Source organism: Zootoca vivipara, chromosome 6 (assembly GCF_963506605.1).
Source record: "Zootoca vivipara chromosome 6, rZooViv1.1, whole genome shotgun sequence".
Taxonomy (NCBI): domain Eukaryota; kingdom Metazoa; phylum Chordata; class Lepidosauria; order Squamata; family Lacertidae; genus Zootoca; species Zootoca vivipara.
Window position 1 is genome coordinate 12,045,098 of NC_083281.1, and position 20,200 is coordinate 12,065,297.

A 20,200-nucleotide genomic window follows, 5' to 3' on the forward strand; every position below is an offset into this window, starting at 1 on the left:
AGCAGCCTTGCCCTCCATGTCTCTGGTCCTATGCACACCAAGAGAGAAAACTCTGGGCTTCCCCCTTAAACTCCCCTGCTAAATGCCTTCGCAAACGCGCGTTTGCAAGGTCTGCTCAAGAGCTCCTGGGATCTGCACTGAGCTAAGTTTGACTGCTGCTGGTTGCTCACTCCTCCCTCAACCCAGCTGTGTCTGTGGTGGCAACAGTTGGCTGTCCGACACACCGCCCCACCTAGCTGCATACAAAGCTGAACCACTGGAAGGGGAGGTGTGAGAAGCTGGGAAATAAAGGCACAGGTGGAACAGAAGCAGAGTGCAAGATCTTTCTACCCAGCAGCTAGCCAGAACTTGGAGAAAGGAGAAATTTCTTCAATTTATCTCTCTTACAAAAAAGCCCAGGCAGCAGAAACGCCAGCCATTTCAAAACAAGAAAATCTAAAGCAGTTTTTTTTTTCAATCTTAAAAACAATTTAAACAACTACAGGCTGTTCGGGTAAAAACATTGTTCCATTCAGTGATCTTGGGGTTGCTAGGGGTGATAATCTTCTGCCACCAAATGCCTGGGTGTAAACAGGAATGTTTTCAAATGTCTCCTGAAAGTTAACAACAATGGTGGAGTCTTTCCCTAGGGAAGATCATAATAATTGGCAATCTGTTTGTTTCAAAGTTCAGAACTGAAGCCTGCCGATTGATTGATTGATTGCTTTCTTGCAAAGTCCAGAACTGAAGCCTGGAAGCTGCTGCTGCTTATTATTATTATTATTATTACGACGACGACGACTACTGTATTTACTTATTGTTATTACAAAATACATAACTGCAGCCTGGAGTAGGGTGGAGAGACCCCAATTATTACCATTTGATAGGATGATTGTTTCGAACTCCAGAACTGCAGCCTACGCGCTTATCTCCCGCTTGCTTGCCTTCAGCTTCAGCCCACCGAAGCTCCTTTGTTTGCCCCACGCGCGACGCACGTTCTGGAGCTCAGAGGGGGCGGGGCTCCGGGGGGCGAGGCCACGTGTGGGTGCGCAGGTCACGTGGACGTATAAAAGCGCCCTCCCCCCCCCCGGCCGTTTCCCTCTCCCCCGCCAGGTAATTTGAGGAAGGAGACTCCTGAGGGGGAATAATAGTAATGATAATAATATTGGCAGGTTTAATCATTTGGTGGGGGGGTGAGAGCTGAAAATAAAGTGGCGTGGCGTCCTGAAGGCACCTAGAAAAAGGTTTGAGGCAGGTGAATAAAAAGGTGGGGTTGATAAGGGCGAAATTGGGGAGGGGGCCGTTATAGGGGGGCCAATAGTGGGAAGAGCTGGAAGGGCTACCAAAGGCCCTCTAGTCCAGCCCCCTTGCAATGCATGAGATCCAACCCCATCCAAAATAAGGGTATCCTGAGAAGAATTTGGAGGGTAGGTGTGTGTTTGACTTGGTGAAATTGATGGGGAGGGGCTATCCTGAGGAGAATTATGGGGATATAATAATAATAATAATAACGGGGGGCAGGGGGAGGCTGCAACTGAAGACCAGGGATGGGGTTTCCTGAGAGGAATATTTTGGGGTTGGGGACGTCTTTTATTCTAGGAAGGGCGTTATTTTTTGTGGGGAGATGCCCCTGCTTAGAGAGACAATTATGAAGAGTTAATATGGGGATATTTGGTGGGGTGAGGGGAGATGTCCTGAGGGACACACACACACACACATGGGGGTCAATACAGGACAAAGAAAAAACCTCAAAAGTGATTTTTCGGGGGGCGGGGGGCTTGCACTGCTGTGCTTTCAAATTGCTAGGTTGGCAGGAGCTGGGACCAAACAACGGCAGCTCACCCTGTTGTGGGGATTTGAACCGCCGACCTTCTGATCGCCAAGCCCAAGAGGCTCGGCGGTTTTAGACCACAGCGCCTATTGTGGCAACAGTAGGATTCAAGGATTGTCTCCCATGTCAGACCTCCTCAGATGAAATTCAACAACTTAGGCCCAGTTCTTTATTTTGTATTGCTAAACTTACAAAGTTTATAAACTTATAAAGAATAATAAGAATAACCTCTAAGTGGTTTGCAAAAAATATTGAAATGATCAATAAAGCACGGTTCCAAACAACTAATTAAAACCTTTCAAAAGGTAATTAACACTACAGCAAGAGATTATAAAACACACTTTGTCAGCATTATCTGACATTACATATTTTACATTCTCTTGTCAGCTTATCTTAAAGGGCTATTGTAAGGTTAATGGCAACATAAGGACCACTCAGAACACCTAATGTTAATTATTATTAATTTACTTCCACACATATATATATTCCACATTCATTATGACAGAGCCCCAAAATGGTTTACAAAAAGAAAAGTTAGATTATCAATAAAAACAATTAAAAACAGGTATTCTTAAAACATTTCAAAGGTGATTGAAATCAATAGTAGCGCTAAAAACAAGGATGAATGTAACTCCTACATGTCTGGAGAGGCTTGCTTAAACAAAAAAATATTTTAAGCAGGTTCCAAAAAGAGTGCAGTGGAGTTGCCTGCTTGAGGTCAAGAGGCGGTGAGTTCCAAAGTGCAGGTGCCGCCACGCTAAAATTGTTGTCTTCCTACAGCTGTGGAAGGAGTTTTATGTGACACTTGTAACCATGTCATGGGTCTGTTCTGAGTATAAGCCGCCCAGAATGGGCGGGGTATAAGAAATTATTATTATTATTATTATTATTATTATTATTATTATTTGTTGGATACCACTTCTGGAAAATGGTATCCAACCAGCAGCACAAATATAAGCCCTGGGACACCTGGCTTGCCAGTAGTACCGGTAGATGTGAAAAGGATTTAGGGGCCTTAGAAGACCACAAGCTGAACATGAATCAACAGTGTGATGCAGCAGGGGAAAAAGTGAATGCTATTCTAGGCTGCATCAACAGAAGTCTTATGTCCTGATCAAGGGAAGTCATAATCCTGCTCTGTTCTGCAGGTCAGATCACACCTGGAGTCCTGTGTCCATTTCTGGACGCCACAATTTAAGAAGCAAAAATGGTGACTGGTATTTGTGTGTGTGTAAGGGCTCTGTTCTAAAGGTAATACAGTAATAGGTTGGCTAGGACCCAGGGAGACCTGGCTTTGGATCCACACACTCAGCCATGAAGCTCCCTACCTGCCCTTGAGCCAGTCACTGTTTCTCAGCTGAATCTGCCTCACCGGTTTCTTGTGAGGATAAAACGGGGGGCAGGACAGAACCACGCACAGCTTACATACAAGTGTAAGTAAGAAAGAAATTGTCTGGGGTTTATTGTAAAGTCCACTATAGAGACTGCAAACATTGCCGTATGAAACCTTTGAAACCGTCTTTTGCACCTCAGGTTGTTAAAGGCCACTGAGCCAACGCGGGAGAGATTGCAGGGCTCTGCAGCGAAATGTCGGGCATCATCACAGCCTTCTTTCACCTTCTTGTCCTCTGGAGAACAATCCGGTCACTCAACAACACACAGGGTCTTCTGGACTGTGTACCAAGAAAAACGGTGGTGTACGACTGTGGGTGTCCCACAACAATCGTTAATGAAAAGGGTGCTGAGGCAGTCTGTTGGACTCTGTCAGCCTTTGTCAACCTGGTGCCCTCCAGAGGTTTTGAACTAAAACTCCCATCAATTGGAAGGCACCAGCTGATGAAGTCAGGGCTAGGGAGATCTGATACAACAGGGCAACTTCTTATTTTCTTAGAAGAGGGATCATTTTCATTATAGCTGGGGTAACACTGCATATTAGAAACTAATAAAATGTAGTATTCAGATAATATTTGTATATGAAGGGAAGATACAAGCTTCAGAATTGTGCCAGGCAAGGAATTAATGGGTTACCGTAGTTTTATGCAAACCAACCTGGCCAGGCTAGCTAAGGCTAGCTGTTAAGGAACAATGGGGAACCAAGTACTGAGCTACTAAGAATTGCCTGCTCCCCCAGGAGTGGTCAGAAAATTGGCAGGTTGCCAAGGTGGTGGTGGGTGTGATGTAACAGGAAAATTTGTACTTTTTAAAATCTAAATGTTTGCTGGAGGTGGAGTGTAGGAAGGACAAGCTGCTCCTGAGCTGAGAACACTGTAAGGGCACACGAGATTGGCTGGGGGCCACATAGGGTATTGCCCCTTATGTATTCTAAAGTTAACTTATTTACATCAGGGTGAATCCGGAGACTTGCATTTGTTGAACTTGGACCCCACCGAAATCAATGTGAACATTTAGGCATTGCAGAACCTGAGTCCCATGCATTTCTATGAGAAACTTGGGACAGCTCACTTAGTCTGGATTCAACCCATCACCTATAGACCAATTTAAAATGCCCCTGGGAGGGAACAAAACAGAAAAGAAAAGGGTTGGATCTTTCTTCCACACAGAGTAGACCCACCAAAAGAAAGCAATGCAAGAGAAACTATATAAATAAATCTGTTTTGCAGCAGATAGAATTATTATATGATATATAATTATATAATTCTACATCAGATCATTGTGATAATAGTGACAGTAATGTTCGCTAATTTTAATGCTATTATTATAAGCCATTTTGAGCTCAACGTTTTAGGGAAAGCAGAATGCAAATACTCAGATAGTTGTTTTCAAGTCATGTTTAGGCCTTGTCTTCTGTCTTCCATTTATATTTCATTGTACACAGGTATATTGACAATAAAGGTATTATTATCATTATTATTATTATTATAGCTGAGAATTTTAACGTTTTTTGGGAACGAGGACTGTCCCATTTTTCTACCCTCTTCCTGAGCGAAGAAACCAACATTTTGTATGTGGGAGCCAAAGGCTATATCCTTGCTTTGGACTTGAGTGATATTTCTAAAGAAATAACCAGGGTATGTAATATTAATTATTATTTCTGTGTTTAAAGTATTCACGCTTGCGTGTCTTTCAGGAGACTTTTTGCAAACAAACCAAATTATCAGATTATTTCTAGTCCCTTGTTGTTGTTTTTTTTAAAAAAGCCTAACTTGAAAGCTTTTTATGTCAGGGCTGGGAGGTGGAAAATAGGAACCTGCCTCGCCCCGGGTGAGACGACTTGTCCATTTAGTGCAGTATTGTCTACTCCAGGGGTCAGCAAACCTTTTTAGCAGGGGGCCAGTCCACTGTCCCTCAGACCTTGTGGGGGGCCGGACTATATTTTGAAAAAAAAAATGAAGACATTCCTATGCCCCACAAATAACCCAGAGATGCGTTTTAAATAAAAGGACACATTCTACTCATGTAAGAACACCAGGCAGGCCCCACAAATAACCCAGAGATGCATTTTAAATAAAAGGACACATTCTACTCATGTAAAAACATGCTGATTCCCGGACCATCCGCGGGCCGGATTTAGAAGGCGATTGGGCCGCGTCTGGCCCCCGGGCCTTAGTTTGGGAACCCCTGGACTCTGACTGGCAGTGGCTCTCCAGACTGAGAGAAGGTCTTTCCTATTAAGCTGATATCCTTTTACCTGGGGATGATCATAGCTGCCAAGTTTTCCCTTTTCTCACGAGGAAGCCTATTCAGCATAAGGGAATTTCCCTTTAAAAAAGGGATAACTTGGCAGCTATGGGGATGATGGGGACTGAACACTGAACCTTCTGCCTTTGTGGCATGCAAGTGAGCCCCCTTGCGAGGTGAGCCGCTGGAAGAGCATCTACGGGTGGGCAAATATGCCCCAAAACCGTAACAAAAAAGCTTAACAACTCTGGGCAAAACTATATATAAAAAAAGCTCAAGAACTTTGCCCCAAATGGTAAGCCTAGTACTTCCACTTCCAGCCCAGGAAGTGTTCAGCTAAAAGCATCGGTGACTATAAAGCAGAAAATGGAATTGATCTGCAATCTCCGTTCACTCATCTTAATGTTTCATTTGCTTTTGGGTTCCCAGGAGGCCTGGTTTGCCCCAGAGGACAGGAAGCTTGAGTGCCTTCGACGAGGAAAGAGTAAAGTAGGTCTTGGCCGTGGTGCTTCTGGGTCACTTTAGCAATGTGGGTCTCTGTCCACGAACAGGGTACAATCCACGGACTCCAACTGCCTTGTTGTTCCCCCTCTCTGGAGACGGTAACTCTCTGGAGGCAGATTTGGGACCTCTGGCTGCAAATCTCTTAAGCCCTCACCAGGTTTAGGAAGCTGCTTTATACACTAAGTCAAACCATTGGTCCATCTAACCCAGACTGGTGACTGGGAGCGGCCACATAACACCAGTTCTAAAGGAACTACACTGGCTTCAGGTACATTTCCTAGCAAAATCCAAAGTGTTGGTGCTGACCTATAAAGCCCTAAATGGCCTTGGCCTGTAGACCTGAAGGAGCAAGGGCCTTCTGGCGGTTCCCTCACTCCGAAAAGTGTGGTTACAGGGAGCCGGGTAGAGGGTGGCGAGATGGGACGCCCTCCCATCAGATGTCAAGGAAATAACAAATCTACACCACCAGGTGCCATAGAAAAGCACTAGACACATCAAGAGATCCAACGCACCCTGGTCACCATTTCTTTCAGCTCCTGCCATCGGGACGGAGATACAGAACTATGCAGGCAAGAACGAGCCGTCTCAGGAACAGTTTCTTCTCTAGAGCGATTTTGGCCTTAAATGGAAAGCCTGGACTTTGAAGTCATTTTATTTGTTATTTGTACAGTATTATATTTACTGTTTTTAATTAGGTTTTGTAATTTTGGATTATGCAGAATGCTTTATCTGAGTGGATGTAGCAACCGAGTAATTTCGTTGTTCCCGCAAGGGGACAATGACAATAAAGATATCTTAAATAAACAACCATAAGTCTTTCCCAAGATATCTGAAGGGATATCAGTAAGTTTTTAATGTTTGATATTTTGCTGTGATTCTATTCTGTTGGAGGCTGTCCAGTCAGATGGCCTGGGTACAAGTAATGAATTATTATTAATAATAATATTATTAATATCATCATCATCATCATCTACCCTGACTGGCAAGCGACTGTCCAGGGTTTCATACAAGGCATCTCTCTCAGCGAGTTGCTGAATCATTGAATGAATGACCAAATCCCTGCTATCTCCAGTATTGTAAGCCAGGTGACTTTTGAGTCTAGACTTAGCTGCTTAACTCCAGTAGCGGAATAGCTTTCTGAACTACGTGTGCTTTTGATCTGCCCCCCCCCCCCTGTTTCATTTTGTGTGCTTTTTTTTTAAAGGCAGATTGCCAGAATTACATCCTCATTCTGCAGAAGATAAATGCCACCAGCTTATACGTTTGCGGAACCAATGCATTTTATCCTGCTTGTCGTTACATGGTAAGTTTGCAAAATACGTTTCGTGGAACACTTATAAGTATCGGTGCCCTACTGTCAGGGTCTGGGCAGATGTAGAGGAGTGGTGGAGACCACCTCCCCAGGAGCCTTCCAGAGAGGAGGAAGGGGCAGATAGTATAGATCTACAGGACTGGTTCGACACAAGGCATACCCCAGAGGAAGAACAAGAGGGAAGAAGTTGGGAAATAATGGGAGATGAGGATCTAGGTAGCACTGAGCAGGCGGAGCCCGAGCAGCAGCTGACTGACAGGCTGTCACTGGAAAGACTCCCAGAACCCATTCCCACCCCCAAAACCAGGTGTGAGGGACAGGGGATATCGCGAAGTCCCTCCCCTCCTGAGTTCAAGCCCATCCCCGAGCACAGGGGAAAGCAGAGAGAGTTCCGATGCCAGTGGGGAAGCAGGAAGTCGGGGCCGAGGCTCAGGCAAGGTAGAGGAGCCAGGGTCCCAGGTGGGACAGGAAGGGGCGAATAAGGGGGGAGACCCATCCCCCCAACTCCGGAATTACGCAGAAAGAGGAGGGGAAAGAGGATGGGTCTGCCAAAGCTTTTGTGTTGGAGAAAGACGCGCCAAAAGCCATTAGGAGGTTCTGAAACCGACTGATCACATCACTCCGTGTAAATAGCAATGACTTTAGCACTGTAAATACGCAGCACCAATAAAAGAATAAAATGCAGAGCTGCGTAGCGTCGTTACTCTGAAGTAGTCCACTCCGGCCACTGTGACAGCAACCTCCTAATCCTTTTTGGGCTACTTTGGAGTTGCCGGGATGAGCGTGTCAGAGGCGGAGAGATGGCGGCAGATCGCGGAGCAAGCCCAGCAAGAACTGCAGCAGCTGTCGCTGCAGGCGCAGGGGGAATTGAAGGCAGCTAAAGAAGAGACTAAGAAGGTCCAGGACGACCGGCTACAACTTGCGGAACAGGTGAGAGCGCTACAGGAAAGAGAGCAGGAATTAAGGGCGGTGGCGGTAGACCTCCAAAACAAGCTGGATGCAGAGAAAAACAAGGCGGGAGGGGCACCCCAAGTCCAAGTGCTGCCAGGAAGGAGAGCCGGGACGCTAGTAAGCAAGTTCAATGGAGACCCGAGGGAATATCAGGGCTTTGAGACTGAGATTGTGTATGCTCTTGAGCTGCACCACGCTGAGTTCCCTGATGATGAGCACAGGGTAGCGTTTATTGTGGAGCACCTTACCGGGGCAGCCAGGGAGTGGCTAAGACCGTTAATCGCAACAAAGAATCCTTGCATGAAGAATGTCAAACTATTTCTAGAAGGTTTGAAAACGATGTATTCGTCCGATAGTCATATGGACCAGACTAAGGAGGAACTTCATAATTTACGCCAAGGAAATATGACAGTTCGCGCGTATTGGGCGAAATTCACCATGCTGGTGCACAGATTGGGGTGGGAACTAGAGTCACCCCCAATGCAAGCGGCGTTCTACTTGGGGTTGCATGAGGAGGTGAAGGATGAGCTCTCGAGAGGTCCAAAGCCCAGTAATATGGATCAGCTGAGCAAAGCGGCTCTGGCGGTGGGGGTGAGACAGGAATCCCGGTGGAGCGACAAGCAAGCAACGCGCGCAAAGCGGGCTTGGTTCCCACGGTCGCAGGAGAAGCCACTCCCCCAACAACCCTTTCAAGCCACGCCTGGGGCCAGTCAGGACCAGGAACCCATGCAGATTGATAGCGCACGCGCGCGCGGGCTTTTCAAACCCCAGCGGCGCCAAGACGCAAGGAGGGAAGGGGTGGGAATTGCTTTCTCTGCAACTCCCCCCAGCATCTCGTCAGAGACTGCCCACATCGCAGGGAGTGGCAAGGAAAGGCGGGAACGGTTGTGCCCTCCCCCACTGACGCAGCACCACAGCAGGGAAACGGGAAAGCCTGGCTGCAGGAGACAAGGGGCAGCAGCCAGGCACAGTCAGCAGACAACAGCCCCAGCCCACCCACCCGCACAGAGAGGAGCAGAGCCAGCCCACCCCTCCCAGAGCAGGAGTGGTTCTAGAAGTGACGCTCACGCTCCCAAATGGCTATCCCCTGACGGTCCTCGCCCTAATTGACAGTGGTGCCTCAGCCAACTTCTTCTCGAGAAACTTTGCAGAAGAGCACCAGATCCAGCTTCTGCAGCTGGATTTTCCCCTGCACGTGGCAACCATTGACGGCAGAGAGCTGCTGGGAGGGGCCATCACTCATCAAACCCCCCCCATGAGAATGACGGTGGGAAGGCACTCAGAGACACTGGCATTCAACGTCACAACCATCTCAGACCCCCCCATCGTCTTGGGCATGAGCTGGCTGGCGCGCCACGACCCCTCCATCAGTTGGCGCCAGAGATGCATCACTTTTGGATCGGACTTTTGCCTGGAACATTGCATGCAGCACCAACCAGGGGAGGGGCCTCCGATAGCCACGGTGGCCACCATGCACATCAAAGGGGGTGAGGCGATACCCAAGCCGTACTGGGACCTGCAGGAGGTCTTCAGCGAAGCGGAGTCCGACCACCTACCCCCACACAGGCCTTTTGACTGCCAGATCAACCTGGTGCCAGGGGCAACTATACCCCCAGCCAAGCTGTACGCCATGTCAGACCAGGAACTGGAGGATCTGCGCGCTTTCATCGACAAGAACCTCAAGCGGGGGTTCATCAGAGAAAGCAAGGCAGCAGGGGGCAGCCCAGTCTTCTGGGTGGACAAGAAAGACACGCAACAGCGCCGTCTTGTGGTGGATTTTAGACGGCTGAATTCAGTAACAGAGCCAGTGGCTTTCCCCATGCCCAGAGTGGATGATCTCCTGACAGCGGCACGCAGGGGCAAGATTTTCACCAAGCTAGACCTGAGGGGGGCGTACAACTTGATCAGGATCCGGGAAGGCGATGAATGGAAAACCACGATGTTCACGCCTCTGGGCTCTTTTGAATATCTGGTGATGCCCTTCGGGTTGCAAGGGGGCTCAGCATGCTTCCAGGCCTTCATGCACCACGTCCTGGGGTCCCTCCTCTTCAGGAAATGCTTGGTCTTCCTGGATGACATCCTTATCTATTCCGATGACCCAGTGCAGCATGTGAAAGATGTCAGGGAGGTGTTGCAGCGCCTGAAGGAGAACCACCTGTATGTGAAGCTGGAGAAGTGCAAGTTTCACACCAAGGAGGTGGACTTCCTGGGCTACAAGCTGTCAGACAAGGGGCTGGCGATGGACAAGGACAAGGTGCAGGCCATCCTGGACTGGCACAGCCCCAGGACGCGCAAAGATGCCCAACGCCTACTAGGCTTCGCCAACTTCTACAGGAAGTTCATCAAGAACTTCTCTCGCGTTACGGCTCCCATCACTGACTGCCTGAGAGGCAAGCAGAAGTTCAGGTGGACACCAGAGGCGCAAGCAGCGTTTGAAAGCCTCAAGAGGGTGTTCGCCTCAGACCAGAACCTGTTCCACGTGGTTCAGGACGCGCCCCTACGCGTGGAGACAGATGCTTCTGATAAAGCTGTGGGCGCCATTTTGTTGCAACTGGACGCCAACAGAGAGTGGAGACCCTGTGCCTTCTTCTCCAGGAAGTTGACCCAGCCAGAGCGAAACTACACGGTGTTTGATCGGGAACTTCTTGCGATCCACGCTGCGTTCCAGCACTGGAGACACTTCCTGGTGGGCGCCAAGCACCCCATCCAGGTGTGCACAGACCACAAGAACCTGGAGTTCTGGAGAACTGCCAGGGTGCTCAACCAGCGGCAGATACGGTGGGCAGAGTTCTTCTCGAACTTCAACTTCTCCATACACTACATCCCGGGAGAGCAGAATGTCAGGGCGGATGCCCTCTCCCGCAAGCCAGAGTACATGGAGGAGGAGGCGCCACCGGCACCCAGGCACATTTTCCCCCCGTCAGCATGGTCCTGCGGAGCAGCAGTGGTGAGTGAGGCGGAACTCACAGCACTGACGGCAGCGGATGAATTTGCCAACCGCATCTTCAGAGAACTGAGAAGGGGGGGGGGAGCAGGCAAAAGACTTTGCAGAACGCAGGGGGCTGCTTTTCTACAAGGGTGCACTGTACCTGCCCACCACCCAGCTTAGACGTACGGTCCTCAAGCAGATGCACGACAACCCAACGGCGGGTCATTTTGGGAGGGACAAAACCGCTCACCTAGTCATGAGACACTTCTGGTGGCCAGGGGTGCGGGAGGATGTGAGGGATTATGTAAGGGGCTGTGACACCTGCCAGCGGGCAAAGGTGGTCAGAGCGCCACCAGCAGGTTTGCTGGAGCCCTTAGCCACACCGCACAGGCCGTGGGAAGTAGTGTCCATGGACTTCATCACAGACCTGCCGTCGTCCAGGGGCAAGACCGCAGTGTTGGTGGTGGTGGACCTCATGTCCAAAATGTGCCACTTTATACCGTGTGCCAGGGCGGTCTCTGCAGAAGAGACAGCCAAACTGTTTGTGGATCACGTATTCAGACTGCATGGATTACCTTTAAGGGTTATTTCGGATCGTGGCCGCCAATTTGTTTCCAGGTTCTGGCGGCGGCTCATGAACCTCCTGCAGGTGGAGGTCAGCTTGTCGACGGCTAGACACCCGCAGACCAATGGACAGGCGGAGAGGGTCAACGCCATTCTGCAGCAGTACCTGAGATGCTACGTCAGCCAGCGGCAAACGGACTGGGTGGATCGCCTGCCACTGGCAGAATTTGCCTACAACAATGCGGTGCACGTCTCCACAGGGGTGTCGCCCTTTAAAGCCAATTACGGGCGTGACCTCAGATCTTTCCCAGAGAGGGAGGGGGAGGAGGAGGAGGAGGGCCCACAGGCTGAGGATTGGGCAGAGGAACTGGAGACGGTGCACCAGCAGCTCAGAGAACACTTGGAGAGAGCCAAGGAAGCGTACAAGAAGGGGGCAGATCGCCACAGGCGACCGGGGGAGGTCATTAGGGTGGGGGACAAAGTTTGGTTGTCCTCGGAGGGCCTTCCCATCAGAGGGCGATGCAAAAAGCTGGCGCCCAGAAGGTTGGGCCCCTTCACGGTCACGCAACAGGTCAACCCGGTGGCATACAGGCTGGCACTGCCAGAGGACATGAGGGTGCACCCTGTGTTTCATAGATCGCTGCTGTCGCCGTACAGGGAAAGCAGCAGGCTCCGAGACAGCGAACAAACCCCTGAGGGAGGGGGGGAGAGGGAAGGCAGGGAGCAACTCAATGAGGCCACGGCCATCCTGGATTCAAGGTGGGGGGTGGGGGGACTGGAGTACCTCATGGCATGGGAGGATGCTCCACCGTCCCAGAATGAATGGGTCCCAGCCACTCAGATACAGGAGGAATTCCTGATAGAAGAATTTCACGCCCTCTTTCCCCATAGACCCAAACCCTGGCACATGGAAAGGGAGGGGGAGGGGGAGGAAGCACGGGAGAGCAGTTCACCATGGCGCTGGGAAGCGGAGTTTGAGGAACCAGAGGATGAGGTATGGGTGTCACCGAGATCCACCCAGTCAGAGGAAGGAGCAGATTGGCAGAACATTTTTACCCCCACCAGCTCTGACGCCACGGACTTTTTGGGATTCCCATCCTCCCAGGCGGAAGGGGGGGGCTTGCAGGACTGGGGGGAGGTGTTCACACCAACGGGCTCGGAAGGTACTGAGTTCTTAGGCTTCCAGTCGTCACCGACACCTGGGGGGGACCTGGGGAGGGGTGAGGGAGAGCTTGGGAGGGGGGTGGATGTGAGGGACAGGGGATATCGCGAAGTCCCTCCCCTCCTGAGTTCAAGCCCATCCCCGAGCACAGGGGAAAGCAGAGAGAGTTCCGATGCCAGTGGGGAAGCAGGAAGTCGGGGCCGAGGCTCAGGCAAGGTAGAGGAGCCAGGGTCCCAGGTGGGACAGGAAGGGGCGAATAAGGGGGGGAGACCCATCCCCCCAACTCCGGAATTACGCAGAAAGAGGAGGGGAAAGAGGATGGGTCTGCCAAAGCTTTTGTGTTGGAGAAAGACGCGCCAAAAGCCATTAGGAGGTTCTGAAACCGACTGATCACATCACTCCGTGTAAATAGCAATGACTTTAGCACTATAAATACGCAGCACCAATAAAAGAATAAAATGCAGAGCTGCGTAGCGTCGTTACTCTGAAGTAGTCCACTCCGGCCACTGTGACACCAGGCATTCACCGAGAATAGCAGAACAGAGGGCTTGAAGGCAGGTGGCCCTTAACAGCAACTGCAGGAGAGGGGAGGAGTCGGATGAATAGGGAAGTACGAAGGGGTGTGTGGAGCTTCACTCAGAGCAAGTTAGATACTGAAAGGTGCTTGGTTGCCTTGCCTTGGCATCTGGAATAATAGTAAAAGGAACAAAAAAAGGCTGTGTTTTCTCTGTCTTTCTGCTTTCCTGGGCAATCAGCCAGGAGTTGTCGGCAGCACCCTGACACCTCCCCTTTCTCATATAGTGTATAGTTGGCGCAGGGCCATAGTGCAGTGGGGGAACAACTGCCTTGTATGTAGAAGGTCCCCAGGTTCAAGTCGCCAGTGGCACCTGCAGCTGGGGCTGGGAGAGTTTCCTGTCTGAAACCCTGGATAGCTGCTACCAGTCTGTGTGGGCGATACTAGGCCAGATGGACCACTTGCCTCAGTAAAAAGCAGCTTCCTGTGTTAGCTCCGTTGGTTAGCACATGGTGCTAATGATGCCAAGGTCATGGGTTCAATCCCCTTATGGGTCAAGAGGTCTTCGGTTCCTGCTTTGCAGGGGTTTGGACTAGATGATCCTTGGGGTCCCTTCCAACTCTACAATTCTATGATTCTATGTTCCATGATCTGTGAGTTCTGTTCCCCTTAAAAGCATTACTTATTTGTTTATGTTGCTTTAAAGCATATATAAGTCTACTTCAGTGTAACTTCTCTTAGGTTTTGACTCTTAAAGTGCGCTGGCAGCTCTGGAAGCTCAAACCCTGTTCTTTGAGCAAAGCTTTCAGTAGCAGGAGTGCTTGATGTTTTATTGTGTTTTTATATTTTGCTGGTAGCTGCCCTGAGTGGCTGGGGCAACCTAGGAAAGTCCTGATGGTTGAACAGAGAGGCCTGCATCTATTGGCCCACCCCCTTCTCACCTCTTGCCCCTTCCATCCCTGCCACGTGGCCCCCTGAGGGAATGCGGGCCTCACCCGGGCTGCTGTCTCTAAACAGAAAAGCTCCGCTCATTTGGTTTTGCTTGGTTTGCAAATAGGTCATGGACAATAGGAAGCTAAAGCTGCTGTCCAAGGTGGTAGAAAGCCGGGGAAGATGCCCCTTTGAGCCGAGGACACGATACGCGTCTCTGGTGGTTGGTGAGTTTTCTCATTGTCACAACACCACCAGGAGGAAGCTGAGATCTTTCCCACTTAGTCATGGCTGCCGAGTGCTAATTGTTCCAATTAGGTGTCTGGGGATATTTTGGATCTGGTGTGTCCTTTCAGGCCTTGAACAAAAACTGGCTTAAAAAGGGCAATCAGAAAGCAGATTTATTTTTATTTTGTTACACGCAGCCCATTCTGTCTGCTTGCATAAAGCCAGCCTCCCCCGCCCAAAGCTGTGGACTTTTCCCAAGGTTAGTCACATCCATCCATTTCAATGGAACTGCCCTGAGTAGGGCTAACACTGGATACAGTTCTGAGATGCTAAGCTAACAGCATTTTTCCAGCTCCACCCACCTTTAATCCTTCCTTCTTGGGTGCTTGAGATTTTGAATGATTCTGGGTCATGATTGTAGCCAGGATTTATGTTAGACAGGGGGGCAGGACATCCACCTGTCATCATCCTCTGTCTGGCTCTGCCTAGCAGATTTGGAATGAAATGTCTTCTTTTGACCCCAAGCACTCAGAAAAATCTGTCAAAACATTTGGCTGGAAACCCAGCCAGATGGGTGGGGTATAAATAATAAAATTATTATTATAATTATTATACTTTTAGTTAAGTATTTTTATTTATTTACTTGATGGGGGGGGCAGCTGCCCTCAGGCTACGCCCTTGTACTCGCTTGCCCTGCTTCTGAATATAGCCATCAGCCTGTCATGCACACACAATATATTTGCCTGTTCTCTGTAATTTGTGCCAGAGATTTTTTAAAAGCCTGTCTCTTTATTCTCCTGCCCAGACGGTGCACTTTATTCCGCCACTTCAAACAACTTCTTGGGTTCAGAGCCAATTATACTACGGAGTTTGAGGAATCCTTTAAGGACGGAATTTAAAGCGTCATGGCTTAACGGTAGGTCTCCTTTTTTAAAAAAAGTATGTCACTTTAACCCCTCCGCCAGGCAGATGCCGCCAATTAATGGAGCTTGGAGGTGCAGTGCTTATTTTGATCTCATGACGGCATCTGCCCACCTCTGCCTCTTGTCATGTACCGGGCCCTTTGCACATGCAATTAAATCTGCCATTGTTGGAAAACGCATACCCCACCTCGGCGTCATCTGGTGAGAAAGCGGCGCAGCAGCCAAATGCTACGTGCACAGCTTTTCTTTACATGGTAGCTTAAAAAGCAGATTTTCATTAAAATACCAAACAGATTTTGTTAAAGGGAGATCTTTAAAAAACAAAACAAACCATGCTAGTGCTGGAGGGGATGTTAAAGGTAGCATAAGTCCATGTTTTAAAATACGGTATCCCAGTCCTTAGATTGAAAGAGATCCAGGGAAATGATGCACAGGTTTGGTTCAGGAAAGATTTGGGTTGGGGGTGAGTAAAAACATGTTGTCACTTTGTTCTCCACAGTCGGCTGACATTTGCTTATGCCCCATTACTGTGCATATGGTGCTTACGCTGTTAACCCTGCAGATAGGGCTGAGGTGACAGCAGCAATTGGTGCTATGGCTAATGAGGTCACAAAGGCACACTAGAGGAAATAGAAGTCAATTTGGGCTGGCTCCTTTGCGTGTTGCCCAAGCCACAACCATCGTCTCCCCACCCACCTAGCCAGCTTCTTCCCAGCTGCACCTCTCACAAAGCAGTTTGGCAAGGACAGGCACTTGTAAATGCACCAAGCATTTCTATAAAAGCTAAGGCTCTCCATTTTATCTTGACCCTCCCTGGTTCCTTCCTAATTTCATTCCCCTTCGGCCTCATTCTCCATCTTCTCTTCGTAGAATCATTGAATCCTGGATTTGGGACCCTGAGGCCATCTAGTCCAACCCCCACAATGCTTAAGGACCACCTCTCCCCATATGAACTGACCCTGGCCCTGTGTTCAACCTCTGAGGCCCTTCTTCGTGTTCCTCCTCCATGAGAGGTCCAGAGGGCAGCCACATGAGAACGGGTCTTTTTGGCAGTGGCTCCCCATTTGTGGAGTGCTCTCCCCAGAGAGGCTCACTTTGTGCCTTCATTACATACCTTTAACGAGGCATCCCCAAACTGCGGCCCTCCAGATGCTTTGGCCTACAACTCCTATGATCCCTAGCTAACAGGACCAGTGGTCAGGGATGATGGGAATTGTAGTCCAAAACATCTGGAGGGCCAAAGTTTGGGGATGCCTGCCTTTAACATTTCTCTATAACCAGGTCTTTGGCTGATTAACATTCTATGGTCTTTTCAATGTGTTTGTGGGAGGGGGAATTATGAGTTTTGTTTTATTGTGTACTAGCTGACCCGGCCACGCATTGCTGTGGTTCTTTCCTGTGATTCCCCTCACTCTGTCCGGACACATGACTTATCCTGCTGCCTCCTCCCCCCACCCCCGGCTCATCCCTGTGACTGCCCCTACTCTGTCCCGACCCATGAGGTGTCAAGTCCCCTTGTGTTGTTTGTAACTTTTTTCTTTTTATGGTTTTTATTGTGGATATAATTGAGGAGTATTTGGTGTTGAGGAAGGTTGGGGAGAGGTCCGTTTGGGCAAAGAGAAGGATCAGGGGTGATGATGCGTCCCGGGACCCAGATAACTACTTTAAAAAACCCGACCGGGGGGGGGGGCACAAATAGCGAAGCCCCACAGCCCCGTAGCAGCAGAAGGCATATTCCGAAACGCCCAAGCTATTTGGTTCCATAAAAAACCCAGGAAGTGGCAAGGGGAAGGTAGGGGATTGTAAATCGGGGGGGGGGGGAATTGAAGCTAGGTTAAAAGCTGCACGACTGCCCTTACTTAAAATGGCCACTGGAACCTCACATGTGACACAATGCCCACTAAATTAAAAAGCAGAAACCCCTCGGCATGCCCCCAAGTGCGTGTTAGGGGAAATAATGAACGACTGACCCATTACTTATCCCTGCCCCCTATTTGCCCCCCCCATCCCCCCCCGGCAGGCCCCTACCTCCACTTGGCCTGGTGTGGAAAGCTGCCTAGTCTGTTGCGGCCTATTCATTCTGCTGGGAAATGTTGGGCCTTGTTGCTGCAAAAGGCCTGAAAACTCCCCAGGCAGGCCCCTACCTCCACTTGGCGTAGTCTGGAAAGCTGACTAGTCTGCTGTGGCCTATTCATTCTGCTGGGAAATGTTGTGCCTTGTTGCTGCAAAAGGCCTGAAACCTCCCCAGGCAGGACCCTACCTCCATTTGGCGTAGTCTGGAAAGCTACCTAGTCTGCTGTGGGCTAGTTGGGCCTTGTTGTTGCAAAAGGCCTGTTTTCAGTTGGTTGCTGTGGAATTGGACGTATTAGGATGATTGAGGGAGTTTGAGAGGGAAAGGTATAGTTATAGAAGATTTTTGGAGGCTGGTAGGAGGTAAAGATGCTGGTGTCGTTTGTCTCCATTGAGGTCTTCGACACCTCTGCCGGATGGATATATGTGAGTGGTGGATCTCGTGGTGGGTGTGGTTTGTGGGTGTGGTGTAGATTCCAGAGGAAGGGAGGGGGTGTACTGTGGGAGGAATTCCAATTGAGGGCGCTGTTTTACTTTGTGGAAAAACAGGTTTTTACCTGCGGAGGTGTGAGATGTGAGGGTTTTTTTCCCCTAACAACACTCGGGGAGTGGCCTGGATCGTTGTGTCAAAATTTCAGGACAATCGGTCAAGCGGTTACGGAGAAAAGTGGAGCCCACACTTTCATGATTTTTACATTTTTATATACAGTACTACTGTATATAGATTTTGTGTTCTCATTTTGCATTTTATGTTATGAAGCACCCTGTGAACTTTTAACAAAGGATGAAATATACAAATTTAATAAATAAATAAATAAGACTCCCTTTTTGCTGAGGCCGACTCACGGAGGGCCCTACGATAAGCTCCAAAGGAGGTGAGGACATACATACATACTGCAAATAGTTTTGCTTGCCATGCAACCACCTATGGATGTTATCACAGCCTTTCAGCCGGCTTTGAAGGCTTCCCTGCTGCAAATAAGCATGCTACAATATAGATGAACTTTCATGTCTCAACAATAAGCGCCATCTTTCAGCTTATTAAATTTTAAACTTGCAATCAAGGTCCTCCCGAGGGGGCTCTGTCACCGATGTTTCTGCAATTTGTAAACGTGCTCCCTGTGATTAAGCGCTTCCAAATCAGATAATTAATCCATAAATAAAGTTCTTAAATCTGTTGACAGGCCTATTTTCACCCATTTTCCTTGCCATCAGAAAGGCTTTATTCGCTCTGCATTGTCGCAACAGAAAGGAGATGCAAGGCAATTTAATTAATTTCTATAAACGGCCCCTTTATTTAAATGAGGGCAAGAATGTTCTCATTTAGCCTGAGTGATAACAAACTGTCCTTTCTATGAAGGACTAATCTAGGTTTCTTTGTACAGCTGGATACCTGATGTTAATCTATGCTGATTTTTGCTGTTTTGCAAGTTTCAACACAGAAGGGGCTTGGGGAGAGAGACCCAAGCAAGGATGCACAAAACACTTAAAATTTTAAAATAAGGGAATTCATCTCCCTGCTTTCATTCAGTTTCAGGGCATCTTGAATATCATTGGACGATTACGTTCCCCCTTTTTCTTCTTGATGACTGCTGTGTGCTATTTTATTGTTATTTTATTGCGCTTTATTGCATTTCCGTACACTGCCCTGGGGGTCTTGCACTGAGTGTCAGAACATCTAGAAGAGGGATCTTTCATGTGCCTGATGAAGTGTGTTCGATTCCATAAGATATTGGGAATGTAAGAAGATTCCTGATCCATTTAGGAATAGGGTGCTGCCCCACCAACCTCAGTCTACCCTCACTTGTCCCCCACCTGCCTGCCTTGTTTCTTTTTTTCTTTTTGGTTAGTCATTTAGTCGTGTCCGCCTCTTTGGGACCCTCTTCAGGGGCACAGTTACCCCATTCAGGACCAGGGAGTCCTCCACACCTGCCCGCCTCCTGTCCCCGACAAACAAAAGAATCATGAAGTTTGGAAGTCTGAGTGGCGAGAGTACGGTGCCTCAACTGGTTAGGATCTCTGCCCCTGCCCCTGACATTGAACAATAACCCTGTGTCATTGTCTTCTTCAGAGCCCACCTTTGTTCACATGGATCTCGTGCAGGAGAATGGGGCAGGCTCCGACTCGGACAGAGTTTATGTTTTCTTCACAGAAGCGGCGGTTGAGTTTGACTTCTATGACAAACTTCTGGTCTCGCGGGTAGCCCAGATCTGCACAGTGCGTACCTGGACCCCTTGATTGTCTTACCAGTGCGGCAAAAGGTCCCCCATCCCTAGGCTAGAACTTGGCACCTTCAGTTCTGTGTGGAAGGGGTGGGAGAAAGAGAAAAGGACTGCCCCCATCCACTTTAGCTCTGGCCTTGCCCACTATTGGCATGAAGCTCCCCCAGCCCTGCCCAGGGAATGAGGCCCTTATTCAGGGGAGGGGAAAGAGTTCTCGCTGCTATCTTGTTGGGTTATTTTCCACAGGGTGATCTCGGTGGGAGGCGCACCCTTAAGAAAAAGTGGACCTCGTTTCTAAAGGCCACCCTTGTCTGCTCAGCTCCTGAATCAAATTTTCAGTTCAATGTCCTCCACGCTGTCTTCATGATCAAAACAACCAACTGGCGGGAAAGCATCTTTTATGGGATTTTCACCCAGCAGTGGTAAGATTTTCTCACAACCG

At 49.1% G+C, this 20,200-nt stretch overlaps 1 protein-coding gene across 1 annotated transcript in view; it reads left to right on the forward strand.

Annotated features, from left to right (window-relative positions):
- The first annotated feature begins 796 nt into the window (after window positions 1-796).
- Window positions 797-20,200, forward strand: part of LOC118086114 (semaphorin-4D-like) — a 31,052-nt gene continuing 11,648 nt past the window's right edge. The window contains exons 1-9 of the mRNA XM_060275239.1: window positions 797-1,092; window positions 3,344-3,515; window positions 4,694-4,839; window positions 5,879-5,938; window positions 7,158-7,256; window positions 14,443-14,542; window positions 15,349-15,459; window positions 19,608-19,753; window positions 20,005-20,180. Of these exons, the coding sequence (XP_060131222.1) occupies window positions 3,398-3,515; window positions 4,694-4,839; window positions 5,879-5,938; window positions 7,158-7,256; window positions 14,443-14,542; window positions 15,349-15,459; window positions 19,608-19,753; window positions 20,005-20,180 (956 nt within the window). The 5' untranslated portion in view covers window positions 797-1,092; window positions 3,344-3,397. The remainder of the gene's footprint in view (window positions 1,093-3,343; window positions 3,516-4,693; window positions 4,840-5,878; window positions 5,939-7,157; window positions 7,257-14,442; window positions 14,543-15,348; window positions 15,460-19,607; window positions 19,754-20,004; window positions 20,181-20,200) is intronic.